General features: G+C 44.1%; 1 protein-coding gene across 1 annotated transcript in view; it reads left to right on the plus strand.

Annotated features, from left to right (window-relative positions):
- Positions 1-16,355, plus strand: part of GCLM (glutamate-cysteine ligase modifier subunit) — a 58,354-nt gene that overhangs the window by 15,419 nt on the left and 26,580 nt on the right. Inside the window, exons 2-4 of the mRNA XM_068239775.1 lie at positions 8,758-8,823; positions 15,147-15,231; positions 15,854-15,910. Coding sequence (XP_068095876.1) covers positions 8,758-8,823; positions 15,147-15,231; positions 15,854-15,910 — 208 coding nt within the window. The remainder of the gene's footprint in view (positions 1-8,757; positions 8,824-15,146; positions 15,232-15,853; positions 15,911-16,355) is intronic.

The raw sequence follows: 16,355 nt of genomic DNA on the forward strand, positions 1-16,355 counted from the left end.
GGACCACCTACCACCAACACCTCTGTTTTGTCAGAGTTCAGCCACAGCCAGCTGGTGTTCATCCAATTTTGTAAATCCACTAGACACGCATTTATGGATGCTGATTGGTCTTGGGTGTCAGGCTTGAAGGACAGATACAGTTGTGTGTCATCTGCATAACAATGGTGTGAGGATATGGTGTGAGGATATGGATGGCATATGTGGTGATGACGATATGTACAGTAATACGCAGGACATGGCGACTATTTATGATATGGTCATGATATTAGAGGTAACTGCCATCTGGTTTGTCTGCTATATCTCACATGTGTATTCTGCTTTGAAGCGATTGTCATCTGGCTGTACTACATTTGCATCTAAAGCGGACTTCAGTGAATAAAGCTGGGGTTAATCAAACAATGGCAGAAGTGAAGGGTTTTGTTCCACCTTATCTGGAGCTGAAGCTTTGAAGTCATTGACAATTGAAACATTTACACTTCTGTTGATGAAGGCTGTTAAAGCATTGTGAAGAACTCTAGACTAGTCAGGAAGAGTCTCCTCACCAAACGTTTGACATGTGTGTTAACCACTTCCCGACCGCCGTATGTACAATTGGCGGCCGGGAAGTGCACCCCGCAAGGACCGCCGTATTGACAATTGGCGGCGGTCCTTGTAGGGGCATGGGCGGAGCGATCGCGTCATCAGTGACGCGATCCTCCGCCTCCGCCTGGCGCCGCTCACCCGCCGCAACATCCCGCCGGCCATACGGAAGCGCCGGCGGGATGTTAACCCCGCGATCGCCGCATACAAAGTGTATAATACACTTTGTAATGTTTACAAAGTGTATTATACAGGCTGCCTCCTGCCCTGGTGGTCCCAGTGTCCGAGGGACCACCAGGGCAGGCTGCAGCCACCCTAGTCTGCACCAAGCACACTGATTTTCCCCCCCCCCCCTGCCCCAGATCGCCCACAGCACCCATCAGACCCCCCCCTGCCCACCCCCCAGACCCCTGTTTGCACCCAATCACCCCCCTAATCACCCATCAATCACTCCCTGTCACTATCTGTCAACGCTATTTTTTTTTTTATCCCCCACCCTGCTCCCTGCCCCCTCCTGATCACCCCCCACCCCTCAGATTCTCCCCAGACCCCCCCCCCCCCAGACCACCCCCCCTGTTTACTGTATGCATCTATCCCCCTGATCACCTGTCAATCACCTGTCAATCACCTGTCAATCACCCATCAATCACCCGTCAATCACCCCCTGTCACTGCCACCCATCAGCCAGCCCCTAACCTGCCCCTTGCGGGCAATCTGATCACCCCCCCACACCAATAGATCGCCCGCAGATCCGACATCAGATCACCTCCCAAATCCATTGTTTACATCTATTCTCTCCTCTAAACACACACTAATTACCCATCAATCACCCATCAATCACCCCCTATCACCACCTGTCACTTTTACCTATCAGATCAGACCCTAATCTGCCCCTTGCGGGCACCCAATCACCCGCCCACACGCTCAGATTGCCCTCTGACCCCCCCTTATCAATTCACCAGTGCATTAATTACATCTGTTCTTCCCTGTAATAACCCACTGATCACCTGTCAATCACCTGCCAATCACCTATCACCCATCAATCACCCCCTGTCACTGCCACCCATCAATCAGCCCCTAACCTGCCCCTTGCGGGCAATCTGATCACCCACCCACACCATTAGATCGCCCGCAAACCCGCCGTCAGATTACCTCCCAAATGTATTGTTTACATCTGTTATCTTCTCTAAACACCCACTAATTACCCATCAATCACCCATCAATCACCCCCTATCACCACCTGTCACTGTTACCTATCAGATCAGACCCTAATCTGCCCCTTGCGGGCACCCAATCACCCGCCCACACGCTCAGATTGCCCTCAGACCCCCCCCTTATCAATTCGCCAGTGCATTAATTACATCTGTTCTTCCCTGTAATAACCCACTGATCACCTGTCAATCACCTGCCAATCACCTATCACCCATCAATCACCCCCTGTCACTGCCACCCATCAATCAGCCCCTAACCTGCCCCTTGCGGGCAATCTGATCACCCACCCACACCATTAGATCGCCCGCAAACCCGCCGTCAGATTACCTCCCAAATGTATTGTTTACATCTGTTATCTTCTCTAAACACCCACTAATTACCCATCAATCACCCATCAATCACCCCCTATCACCACCTGTCACTGTTACCTATCAGATCAGACCCTAATCTGCCCCTTGCGGGCACCCAATCACCCGCCCACACGCTCAGATTGCCCTCAGACCCCCCCCTTATCAATTCGCCAGTGCATTAATTACATCTGTCCTTCCCTGTAATAACCCACTGACCACCTGTCAATCACCTGCCAATCACCTATCACCCATCAATCACCCCGTCACTGCCACCCAACAATCAGCCCCTAACCTGCCCCTTGCGGGCAATCTGATCACCCACCCACACCAATAGATCGCCCGCAGATCCGACATCAGATCACCACCCAAGCGCAGCGTTTACATCTATTCTCTCCTCTAAACACCCACTAATTACCCATCAATCACCCCCTATCACCACCTGTCACTGTTACCCATCAGATCAGACCCTAATCTGCCCCTTGCGGGCACCCAATCGCCCGCCTACACGCTCAGATTGCCCTCAGACCCCCCCTTATCAATTCGCCAGTGCAATATTTACATCTGTTCTCCCCTGTAATAACCCACTGATTACCTGTCAATCACCTATCAATCACCCATCAATCACCCCCTGTCACTGCCACCCATCAATCACCCCCTGTCACTTCCACCCATCAATCACCCGCTGTCACTGCCACCCATCAATCAGCCCCTAACCTGCCCCTTGCGGGCAAACTGATCACCCACCCACACCAATAGATCGCCCGCAGATCCGACATCAGATCACCACCCAAGCGCAGTGTTTCCATCTATTCTCTACCCTAAACACCCACTAATTACCCATCAATCACCCCCTGTCACTGCTACCTATCAGATTAGACCCCTATCTGCCCCTAGGGCACTCAATCACCCGCCCACACCCTCAGAATGCCCTCAGACCCCAGCCCTGATCACCTCGCCAGTGCATTGCTTGCATCTATTCCCCCCTCTAATCACACCTTGAGACACCCATCAATCACCTCCTGTCACCCCCTAGCACACCTACCCATCAGATCAGGCCCCAATTTGCCCCGTGTGGGCTCCTGATCACTCGGCCAATCCCTCAGATCCCCCTCAGACCCCCTTCCGATCACCTCCCCAGTGCATTGATTGCATCTATTTTCCCCTCTAACCACCCCCTGAGACACCCATCAATCACCTCCTGTCACCCCCCTAGCACTCCTATCCATCAGATCAGGCCCAATACAACCTGTCATCTAAAAGGCCACCCTGCTTATGACCGGTTCCACAAAATTCGCCCCCTCATAGACCACCTGTCATCAAAATTTGCAGATGCTTATACCCCTGAACAGTCATTTTGAGACATTTGGTTTCCAGACTACTCACGGTTTTGGGCCTGTAAAATGCCAGGGCGGTATAGGAACCCCACAAGTGACCCTATTTTAGAAAAAAAGACACCCCAAGGTATTCTGTTAGGTGTATGACGAGTTCATAGAAGATTTTATTTTTGTCAAAAGTTAGCGGAAATTAATTTTTATTGGTTTTTTTTCACAAAGTGTCATTTTTCACTAACTTGTGACAAAAAATAAAATCTTCTATGAACTCGCCATACACCTAACGGAATACCTTGGGGTGTCTTCTTTCTAAAATGGGGTCACTTGTGGGGTTCCTATACTGCCCTGGCATTTTAGGGGCCCTAAACCGCGAGGAGTAGTCTAGAAAACAAATGCTTCAAAATGACCTGTGAATAGGACGTTGGGCCCCTTAGCGCACCTAGGCTGCAAAAAATTGTCACACATGTGGTACCGCTGTACTCAGGAAAAGTAGTATAATGTGTTTTGGGGTGTATTTTTACACATACCCATGCTGGATGGGAGAAATTTCTATGTAAATGGACAATTGTGTGTAAAAAAATCAAACAATTGTCATTTACAGAGATATTTCTCCCACTTAGCATGGGTATGTGTAAAAATACACCCCAAAACGCATTATACTACTTCTCCTGAGTACGGCGGTACCACATGTGTGACACTTTTTTACACCCTAACTTGTGACAAAAAAATAAAAACTTCTATGAACTCACCATACTCCTAACGGAATACCTTGGGGTGTCTTCTTTCTAAAATGGGGTCATTAGTGGGGTTCCTATACTGCCCTGGCATTTTAGGGGCCCTAAACCGTGAGGAGTAGTCTTGAAACAAAAATGACCTGTGAAATCCTAAAGGTACTCATTGCACTTTGGGCCCCTTAGTGCAGTTAGGGTGCAAAAAAGTGCCACACATGTGGTATCGCCGTACTCGGGAGAAGTAGTATAATGTGTTTTGGGGTGTATTTTTACACATACCCATGCTGGGTGGGAGAAATACCTCTGTAAATGACAATCTTTTGATTTTTTTACACACAATTGTCCATTTACAGAGGTATTTCTCCCACCCAGCATGGGTATGTGTAAAAATACACCCCAAAACACATTGTACTACTTCTCCTGAGTACGGCGATACCACATGTGTGGCACTTTTTTGCACCCTAACTGCGCTAAAGGGCCCAAAGTCCAATGAGTACCTTTAGAATTTCACAGGTCATTTTGAGAAATTTCGTTTCAAGACTACTCCTCACGGTTTAGGGCCCCTAAAATGCCAGGGCAGTATAGGAACCCCACAAATGACCCCATTTTAGAAAGAAGACACCCCAAGGTATTCCGTTAGGAGTATGGTGAGTTCATAGAAGATTTTATTTTTTGTCAAAAGTTAGTGGAAAATGACACTTTGTGAAAAAACACAATTAAAATCAATTTCCGCTAACTTTTGACAAAAAAATAAAATCTTCTATGAACTCACTATACTCCTAACGGAATACCTTGGGGTGTCTTCTTTCTAAAATGGGGTCATTTGTGGGGTTCCTATACTGCCCTGGCATTTTAGGGGCCCTAAACCGTGAGGAGTAGTCTTGAAACGAAATTTCTCAAAATGACCTGTGAAATTCTAAAGGTACTCATTGGACTTTGGGCCCTTTAGCGCAGTTAGGGTGCAAAAAAGTGCCACACATGTGGTATCGCCGTACTCAGGAGAAGTAGTATAATGTGTTTTGGGGTGTATTTTTACACATACCCATGCTGAGTGGGAGAAAGATCTCTGTAAATGGACAATTGTGTGTAAAAAAAATTAACAAATTGTCATTTACAGAGATATTTCTCCCACCCAGCATGGGTATGTGTAAAAATACACCCCAAAACACATTATACTACTTCTCCTGAGTACGGCAATACCACATGTGTGGCACTTTTTTGCACCCTAACTGCGCTAAGGGGTCCAAAGTCCAATGAGCACCTTCAGGCTTTACAGGGGTGCTTACAATTTAGCACCCCCCAAAATGTCAGGACAGTAAACACACCCCACAAATGACCCCATTTTGGAAAGTAGACACTTCAAGGTATTCAGAGAGGAGCATGGTGAGTCCGTGGCAGATTTCATTTTTTTTTGTCGCAAGTTAGAAGAAATGGAAACTTTTTTTTTTTTTTTTTTTTTTTTTTCTCACAAAGTGTCATTTTCCGCTTACTTGTGACAAAAAATAATATCTTCTATGAACTCACTATGCCTCTCAGTGAATACTTTGGGATGTCTTCTTTCCAAAATGGGGTCATTTGGGGGGTATTTATACTATCCTGGAATTCTAGCCCCTCATGAAACATGACAGAGGGTCAGAAAAGTCAGAGATGCTTGAAAATGGGAAAATTCACTTTTTGCACCATAGTTTGTAAACGCTATAACTTTTACCCAAACCAATAAATATACACTGAATGGGTTTTTTTGTATCAAAAACATGTTTGTCCACATTTTTCGCGCTGCATGTATACAGAAATTTTACTTTATTTGAAAACTGTCAGCACAGAAAGTTAAAAAAATCATTTTTTTGCCAAAATTCATGTCTTTTTTGCTGAATATAATAAAAAGTAAAAATCGCAGGAGCAATCAAATAGCACTAAAAGAAAGCTTTATTAGTGACAAGAAAAGGAGCCAAAATTCATTTAGGTGGTAGGTTGTATGAGCGAGCAATAAACCGTGAAAGCTGCAGTGGTCTGAATGGAAAAAAAGTGGCCGGTCCTTAAGGGGTAGAAAGCCCTAGGTCCTCAAGTGGTTAAACACTATTTCATTGTGAGGAAATTGAATTATTTGTGGAGGTGCAAACTATATCCTGTAAATTACATCTATTGGAAGGGGTTGGAAATCTCTGCAGACTTTAAAAACGGAGACAGGAAAGCTTTGATGCTAGGAAATAATGTTGAGGAAGCCTTTTGATGTCTGTTAGGATACAATCTTACCTGTTGAATTCTGCAACCTTCAAAAAGCTAAAACAGGAACCCTTCAAAGTTCGCATATCACAGGAAGACTAGGACAAGCGTTCGGTGATGTTACAAATGGGGAAATTGCATTAGTTCCTGGGGGCTGGACATTAAATGCCCCAGGGGACACTTCGGACTATTTAAGTTAGTCCAGGACAGTCACAGGTATCTTCTCCTGGAGATAGCGCATAGCTAGGGATGATCTCGACTCCTGGTCGAAAAAACGGCGTGCTCCCACCAACAACGTTTAGACCTTCAAGTTGGTAACGGTTTAATCTCCATTTTTATTTTTACGCAATTATCCTCTTGTGTATTCTTGTAACTTTTTTACTTTATACTTTTTTTACTTTGTTTTTTGTACATCTTTTGTATATATTACTTTCTGCACTGTTCCACGGTTTCCTGGAATATTAAATCGTTATTTAATAAGCTTGACTTCTGCTGTACTAAACTAACACTCATAGCCTAGAAGAGACTGAAGTGCAACTGTGTATAAATCCATGCCTAATTGTACGTGAGCAACCCTACCATATGAGATTGTAATTGCATTGTGTGTGTGGGGGCGTTTGTCATACGTTGGCCTAAAGCGCGCAGCTGACCCAACGTACGAAAACGCCAGTGCGAGTAGCTCGACAGCAGAGTGGCTAACAGTATCGTTCGGAACGACTGTTAGTGGTTTTGCTTCACTACAGTGTAAGATTGCAACTGTGCGTGTGTGTTCGTGGCGTTCCCGTATTCGGCCTAAATCGCAAAGCTGACCCGAATACGAAAACGCGGATTGCATGCTGAGCACTCGACAGCCGAGTGGACGTGTCTAGCAAACCGCTAGAGGTGGCAGTAAGGAGCTTTTGAGGGGTCACAGCCTTGTTTGTAGCTCGAATAAGGCTGCTCCCCGCTTGATCTGGTAAAACCCGCAGTCGGGAACCGTATACGCAGGCGTGCCGCGGGCCGGTTCCTGACAAATGGTATCCTAGGCCATAGTTCTGGATTATTTTGCCCAGTGGGAGCATGTAGACTGCAAAAAGTAATGGTGATAGCACAGAACCCTGAGGAACTTCATAGGCAAGTGGCCCTGGATTAGAGTAGTGTGTGCCCAGCATCAGCTGTATTCTAGTTATCGCAACCAGCCCTAAGGGCTCATTCACACTCTGTGCTGCACTGTCAGTTTTGACACAGTGCAAATGGTGTACGATCCTTATGGCAACATGAAAGGCCATAGACTGTCATGTTACCATTCACATTACAGCTGTGCGTTCCCAGGCGTTATGATGTAACGCACCTGGGAACTTTTTATTGCATGACACGCATTTCCCAATGGGTAACATTTGCTGTTTAGTGCACCACGACATACATTCCATGCGATGGTCGTGCAGTGGCAACGCATGCATGAAATGGCGTTTGTGTGACTTCTGTAGTGTGAATGAGCCCTAAGGGTCCTTTTCCACTGGTAGCATTTTGCAATCTGATCACTTGCAGATCACCATACGCCAGGTACTAAAAGCGAATGGAAACCATGGCAAACCTTGTCATTATTGGGATGCATATGCGTGTTGACTTTTCTCGATTGCAATCGGCATGTCTGCTATCATTTCTGTGTGTGCGAGCTCCTATCCAAAATCTAGTTAATCACATAGCGACTGTGGTGCTGTGTGATTCTTTTGCAATCTGACAATTTAAAATATTTTCATGCCCATTCCCCCCCCCCCCCCCCCCCCCCCCCCCCCCCCCCCCCCCCCCCCCCCCCCCCACCCCCCCCCCCCCCCCCCCCTTCCTTGTGTCAAGTTTGCCTAGAATAAATAAATTCTTGCATTTCAATGGACTGGAATGTGCACTTCTTCCAATGGTTGTCTGTCTGGGGGTTAATTATAAACTTAAGCAAGGACCCTTTCACGCTTGTAGTATGCCTCTGAGTCTATACTGTATATCTGTTATCCCTTGCATTTATTTTTCATACATTGGTTTGCATTGTTGTGCATGCATGTGTTTCTACCCACTATCAATTACTGTACAATAAGATACTTGTGTTTTGCACATTCATCCTTCAGGACAGCCTAAGGAGAGATCACTGGCTCCTCCCCCTGCAGAAACACAAGGCCCAAAAAGTTTAAAAGCCCCTCCCCTTTCTCTGGACCCTGTTTGTTTCCTTTCACGAGGGACACAAGTCTATTTTTCTTCTTTCCAGTGTTTAGGCATACTGTTGATTAGCTATAATTTTTTTTTTATCTAATGTTATGGTACTAATGTGTGTTTTTTTTTTTTTTTGTTTTTTTTTTTTAACAGTTGGGTGATTGCATCGCAACTATACTGAATGAATGGAGCTCAAAAGTCACCCCAGAACTTGTACAGGTAATCTGTCAGCGCTAGAAGCCAATCTGCATTCCCAGTTTCATCACCTAATAAGCCTGTGAACAGGGGGCAAGAGACTGCAGTTATAGAAGTGATTGTGTCAATCTGAAGCCTGGTACCATTTTCCATCAGATCGACCTGTGATCTGATGAGAAATTGCATCTTGTGTAGACGTCCAAATTGTTTCTGCTCGATTTTAGCATAAAGTATCCAAAATCGATCGGACCGCTCGGAAATTATCTAATAGAGCCGTCAATCTGATGAAAATTGTACAATGCTTAATACCTTCCATGACTAGAAGTGCTGGTCTCTGCACATAAAACGTAACGCCGCTGTCATTGGCAGAAACAGACATATTGCTACACAAGCCATTTTGTAATACAGTATTATTAAAATTGCCTCTCCTTTTCAGTCTCCATCTAGCTATTGTGCTCCATACATGCCCAAATATTAAAATTACCGTTCCTTGCAACCATAGTTACATTCCATTGTTTGGCAGAGGGAACAACCACAGATTCTTATTTGTTTGCTTTTCTGCTTGGAAGTCCAATGGATGGCTTGGCTGCATTTACTATATTTCTCAACATTCATACAAATTAGTATAGCTTAAAGAGACACTGAAGCGGAAAAAAAAATGATGATATTATGATTTGTATGTGTAGCACAGCTAAGAAATAAAACATTAAGATCAGATACATCAATGTAATTGTTTCCAGTACAGGAAGAGTTGAGAAACTCCAGTTGTTATCTCTATGCAAACAAGCCATTAAGCTCTCTGACTTTAGTTAGTGGTGGAGAGGGCTGTTATCTGATTTTTATTATCTCAACTGTTCCTGGACTGTTTACTTTTCCTCTGCTAGAGGAGAGGTCATTACTTCAGACTGCTAAGACTCATTTTGAATGCTGAGTGTTGTGTAATCTGCACATATTATAGAATGATGCAATGTTAGAAAAAACACTATATACCTGAAAATAAAAGTATAGAATATTTTCTTTGCTGCTAATCTTCTAGTAATTATTCATAGTACACAACCAATTCATTATATCATATATATTTTTTTTCGCTTCAGTGTCTCTTTAAGTTGGCATAAGAAGGTGGTAGTTTACAGGAAGTAGGCAGTGAGGTATTGTATGACTGCAGTTCTGATAAAACAAAATGGGGTGCTCAAACCTGTATGGATAGGAACTCTCCTTCAGGCAAGCACAGCTGCACAAAAGATCTTATTTACATGGCTGCCTTTTAAAATGTGCCTTTTTTGCGGCAGGTGGGCCCTTAGAAGTGGATTATAGTATATCTAAAATGTTAACATTATATATTGTGTATATATAATGTCTATATTAAATGTCTTACCATTGACGCGTTAGTATTTTTCCTTAGTTTAGAAACACAAAACCTTGGTAATATGTACCAGGCCGTCTTTCTGAGTTGTCTTCTGTCTGAAGTGCAGTTATAGGTCATCGGTTGTTCTAGCTCAACGAGTGCATTTCATGGTGTGCACGGGTTATGTTGTGCTATTGGTGGCATTCTTTCAGTTTCGGGGGATAAAGTGTAGCATGGCCTGGATTTGTATAGTTGGCAATGATTTCTGCTTCCAGCAAACTTAAAGCGGACCCAAACATTTTTTTTTCAAGATATTTAGTTGCACCACTCTGACGCATACAAAGATAAATAAACACTCCTTCAAGCCTATGAGCATTCAGTGCATGCTTTTCACCCTTCTCTCTTCATAACTAGGGTTGTACAGGTGGCAGCCATTAGCAGTTCCTCCTTTGCCAGACACCACCTACTCCACCAGTTTGCCGGATTCTGTTCCGGCAATATGAAAGGAAGGGAGGGGTTCCTCCAATAAATGTAAAATATTTTATATTTGTCATCATGCAGCTGAAAAAAGGCTGCTATTTATTATTATAATTTAGAAAATAGATTTTATTTCTGAAATCTTGTATGTTTAATTTGGGTCCACTTTAATAGCGTAATTGTAACTTTGTGGTCATATCACAAGCACAAGATTTATTGCAGGGAAAGTTGGCTGATGTCCATTTTTGAATTGCTGCAGAGGAAATGTACAATGTACAGGTGTCTTATTGTTTCTGCAAACTTCCATTACCTTTTTGCTGCCCATCAAAAGGCAGAGGTCAGTCTTCAGTGACTCTTAATTGGTGCGTGCTTGGAGAATGCTATGGATCTCCCTGGGCCTGTAGTTGGCATTATTGCCATTGTAGGTATGGTATGTCTTCAGTAACAGGTGGGATTTGGACAAGTGTAACTGTATCAGGTGTTACTTGCCTTTTTATAAATCTGGTAAGTTTGCATGTAGCAGGCTGCATTTAGTATGCCAGAGCATTTCAACCACCACCAACACTGCCCACATTTTGAACATTTGACTTTCAATGCGTTTTTACATCAACATCCGTTATCAATAGCAAAATTGTTCCTACCCTCATCCTATTGCTCTGTGCAAATGTAAAGCATGTTGAGATCTAGGGCCCGTTCTCACTGGGGCGATTAGCTGGTGATTCCTGCTAATCGCTACCTATCGCTTCTTAAAGAGACTCCGTAATAAAAATTGCATCCTGTTTTTTATCATCCTACAACTTCCAAAAGCTATTCTAATGTGTTCTGGCTTACTGCAGCACGTTCTACTATCACCATCTCTGTAATAAATCAACTTATCTCTCTCTTGTCAGACTTGTCAGCCTGTGTCTGGAAGGCTGCCAAGTTCTTCAGTGTTGTGGTTCTGTGATGCATCTCCCCCCTCCAGGCCCCTCTCTGCACACTGCCTGTGTATTAATTAGATTAGGGCAGCTTCTCTCTTCTCTCTTATCTTTTACAAGCTGGATAAATCCTCCTCTGAGCTGGCTGGGCTTTCACATACTGAGGAATTACATACAGGCACAGCTGTCTGCACTCTGCAGGAAGAAACAGCCTGACACTTCAGTGGAAGATAGCTTCAGGGGGAAAGAAACACACAAATGATCTCTTGAGATTCAAAAGGAAGGGTGTATACAGCCTGCTTGTGTATGGATGTATTTTCTATGTGTGGACATACTGTACATCAACCTACTTCCTGTTTTGGTGGCCATTTTGTTTGTTTATAAACAAACTTTTTAAAACTGTTTTTAACCACTTTTAATGCGGCGAGGAGCGTCAATTGTGACAGAGGGTAATAGGAGATGTCCCCTAACGCACTGGTATGTTTACGTTTGTGCGATTTTAACAATACAGATTCTCTTTAAAGCGCTAGCGCAATACTAGCTATATGGCATTTCACTGGCGATTTAGCAACAATTGCAAAATGCGCTACATGCAGCATTTTATCACGATTAGAATGCTAAAGTACTAATCGCGATCGCTCAAAAATTGCGATAGCATACAGTGATTTTACCACTTTAATTGCTGTAAAATCACCCACGCAAAACTCTGTTTGCCAGTGTGAATGGAAGGATTCAATCCCTCTCAGATCAAATTTGATCTGAGAGGGATCCATCTGAAGGTTGAATTTGGTGGCCATCTATTAGTGTATGGTCACCTTAAGCTAGCGATGCACAAGTGATCAATGACCTCTAGATCAGTAATCAATCAAGTAGTGGTGATTGCTGTAGCAACTTGCGCCACGATTTCTCCATTAAATTTCGGGAGAAAGCTGAGAATCCTTGACCTGCTGTACCTATCAGCATTGTATTAGGACAAAGCTATGTGCAGTCACACCTCCTGTGAAGGGCCTATGCTGTGCTGGGGTTTCCCTGCACTGTGTCCTTCTATAATAAACAATCATTTTCTGCACCAGAACCAGCCTGTTTATATTGGGGGCAGCACCAAGCACCCATGTAGGCAGTCAGTCACTCTGCAGTGAATGGAAATGTCAGTGTTTGATGGCTGGTATGCAATAGTCCTATTGTTCCTGTCCAGACTCCAGACAGTTATTTTTGCCCAGGCCTGGCTTGTCAGTGTGTTTTAGCCAACAGACTTTATACTGAAAAGATTGAATAACATCCTAATTTGAACAGAGTTTTCGGTGCTAACAATACCTCTGGAATTTCCTTTTTTTTTATATGAACATAGTAAAATATGTTCAATTGTCCTTTTTGGAGGATGAAGCTTACAAAGCCAGTCAAAAAAACACCAACTAAAATATGAATACCGTGTATAAAGCTAAACTTAATTCAGACAGCAGCTCAGCATGTAGCAAAGCTATTGTAGTTACCGTGTCTTAGTCTTAACTTTTTTTAAAATGACACCATTTTAAGAAATAATAAAATGAATTTTGAGGGGCCCTTGCAGCCCAGCCGGGGGAGGAAGTCCTGTGGGGCAGAGCGGGGGGGGGGGGGGGAGGAGGAAGTCCTGCGGGGCAGAGCCGGGGGGGGGGGGGGGGGGAGGAAGTCCTGCGGGGCAGAGCCGGGGGGGGGGGGGAGGAGGAAGTCCTGCGGGGCAGAGCCGGGGGGGGGGGGGGAGGAGGAAGTCCTGCGGGGCAGAGCCGGGGGGGAGGAGGAAGTCCTGCGGGGCAGAGCCGGGGGGGGGAGGAGGAAGTCCTGCGGGGCAGAGCCGGGGGGGGGGGGAGGAAGTCCCGCAGGGCCGAGCACAGGGAGGGACTAGCTGTATAATGACAACTTGGGTTGTCCAGGTTTTGATTTCAGTGAATGTTATATAGTAAATGACGAGAATTCTGCTCCTGGTGGGAGCCATGTCTTTTGCCCACAGTTAAGGCTAACTCGTGATGTCATTTCTGCCCTTTACTTTTTTTTTCTTGTCTCCGCCAATCGCTGAGTCGCGTCAGCCTTGCTTGTAAACACAAGTGAGTAGGGGATTAGGTTTCAGATAAGCAGCTGGCAGGGAAATAAAGGGAAGAGGAGGAATAGATTATAGATAAAAACAACCCCCAGCATGCAATTCTTTGGCACGACTACTAAAGGGCCAGTGCTCCTTAAAGTGAACCTCCAGACTTAAAATCGACTCAGCAGCACTGAAAAGGCTTGGTGTTTCTTTAAGTTTCACAGCATCAGAACTTTTACTCTTATACAAGCCTCATTTTTAGCTGCACAGAAGAAAACTGCCCGGGCTTTTTTTCCCTGATGCTGTGCAAAGCATGATGGGATTTCTGATGTTCTCGTTCTGCTGTTTTGGTGCAAATTTTTTTATTTTTTTTTCACATTTTGAATTTGACATTTGAAGCCTAGCGCATGCAGCTGGGAGGGGTTATCAGGACACAGGACAGTTGGAACTGTGTCTCATGCTCCCTGTCACCTCCTTTCATCCAAAAAGATGGCTGCCCCCATGACAATGATGGCAGCCCCCATGAATCACAAACATTTGCCTGTTCTTTTAAAACAGGGTGGGTAAAAAATTATATTACCTATCTATTCTAATTAACATAACTAATGTAACTTAATGACAGTATGTTTGTTTTGGCTGAAGTTCCACTTTAAGTATGTGATAACTCCAAATCATAACAGCAGAAAAAGTTTTGAATGCAGGATTAGCATCTTTATCACTTAATACACTCAGACCAGTTGCTGTTGAAATTTGATTTTTATGGTGATGATACCGCTTTAAGAATAAACCAACAACATATCTGGTGAGCAACATGCACTTTCCATGATCGGCTACTCCTGTCAAATTATTCGGAATGAGCGACAGTAAATAGCTGCTTTCTTTATATAGCACTGGGGCTGCTTTAACAAGTGCAACCTCAAACAGCATGGCTCATCTTCCTTCAGTAAACCTATTGAGAATCATCTGCCATATCTGGAAAATCATAGTTGAGTAAAATGTAAAGGTAATTAATAACTTCAAATTGCAAAGTGGCTTGTATAGTATTGATATATTGAAGAAAAATTCTCTACCCTTTAAACTGTATTAGTTAATAACTAAAATCCTTCAGCAGACTGTGCATAGGTAATGTATACGCATGCTCTCTAGCTTAAAGTAAACCTTTAGGGCCCGTTTCCACTATCGCGAATTCGCATAGCCAATACAAGTGGATGGGACTGTTTCCACTTGTCAGGCGATCAGCTGTGAATAGGTTTCCGTCTGGCCGCAGAGGGGTTACAGAGGATTGGGGAAACCTCTCTAGAGCATCTAGTAAGTATGTTAGTGGGGTTTTGTGTTTTTGTTTTTTTTTCTTTTTAAGTTACAGGTATAGTTAAAACCTCGGGAGAGCCTTGGTGAATAAGGCTCTGTCTCTGGAAGGAGTCAGTGATCTATGCATGTATTGCATGGACATAACTGTACATGGCATATATGTTGTTTGCTGCAGAACACATTTGTGATCAGTCAATGGAAGAATTCTAGTTCTAAACTTCTGTTCTCTTTTCTTGTGATGTAGGAATCTCCAGAGAGCCTGGAATGTGCTGTTAGTCAGGCTATGGAAACCATAAACCCTGAAGAAAGAGAGGAGATGAAAGTTTCTGGTCAGTACTGTGATTTCTACTGTTGTGCCTGAGGCGTGTGTGACCCGCAGGAACATCAGAGGTGCATAGACTGCACTGTCTGATGTTCCGTGCTGTGATGCTCTATCGCATGCTGCATGCATTTCTGCTAACAGCAGTGCTGATCCATTTACTGTAGTGAATGGGATCAGCAGCACAACGCACTGCAGCGCAGGTTCGCGAGTGTTGCAATCCTATCTCACGGCCACCTGTGCTGAGAAGTGTGAATGAGGCCTTAGCATTACATAAATGTCCCAGACTGTTGGCTCTCCTATAATTAATTTGTCTGAGATCTTGATCTTGTGGGTATGGGGTCACCAACTGGAAGGGAGACTTACTGATTCAGTAATCTGACTTCTGCGCAACACTAAGTCCTATTGGACAAGCCTTTATTAGTACAATTAAAAAGGATATAACTTTATTATATATTGGAAATACTTTAGTTTTCAAAGCTGTTCTGTAGCCCGGTGTTGACTATGTGTACTGTTTAGAATTGTTTCAGTATTTTCTGCATGTAAGGCAAGATTGGAGTGACCATGAATATTTTACAAACTTCCATTCTCCTCTGTGTCTAACTGCATATTTTTGTCTCCCCAACTGACAGTGAAACTGTTTGTTTTGGATTCTGGACTTTCCTCCATCAGAGATGCAGTAGGCATGGGTAAGTTGATGGGGAGGATCAGTTTAAGTCTTATTTTGCATAGTTTTATAGCCCCATCTTTAAAGGGAACCTAAACTGAGAGGGATATGGATGTTGCCTTTTAAGGGCTCATTCCCACTATCGCGAATCTGCATGCGTCCAACGCATGCAGATCCGCACATGTAATGCAAGTGGATGGGCCTGTTTCCACTGTAGCGTTGTTGAGGTGCGTTTTTTTCAGCGTGAAAAAAACGCACAAAAGAGCCAACGATTTCGCCTGCGTCGGAAATCCGTGCGAATCGCCGCTAATGTATTTAATAGTAAAAACGCATGCGTTTGTTACATGCGTTTTACCCGCGATTTCGCGTGCGATTTCGCACCTTTTTCAATTTTATTTAGCCCTGGCAGTGTCATGGTTAATTTCGCATGGCACCCTGCCATGCGAAATCGCATGCGAAATCGCGGG

The sequence above is a fragment of the Hyperolius riggenbachi genome, chromosome 6 (assembly GCF_040937935.1).
Source record: "Hyperolius riggenbachi isolate aHypRig1 chromosome 6, aHypRig1.pri, whole genome shotgun sequence".
In the NCBI taxonomy this organism is placed as follows: Eukaryota; Metazoa; Chordata; class Amphibia; order Anura; family Hyperoliidae; genus Hyperolius; species Hyperolius riggenbachi.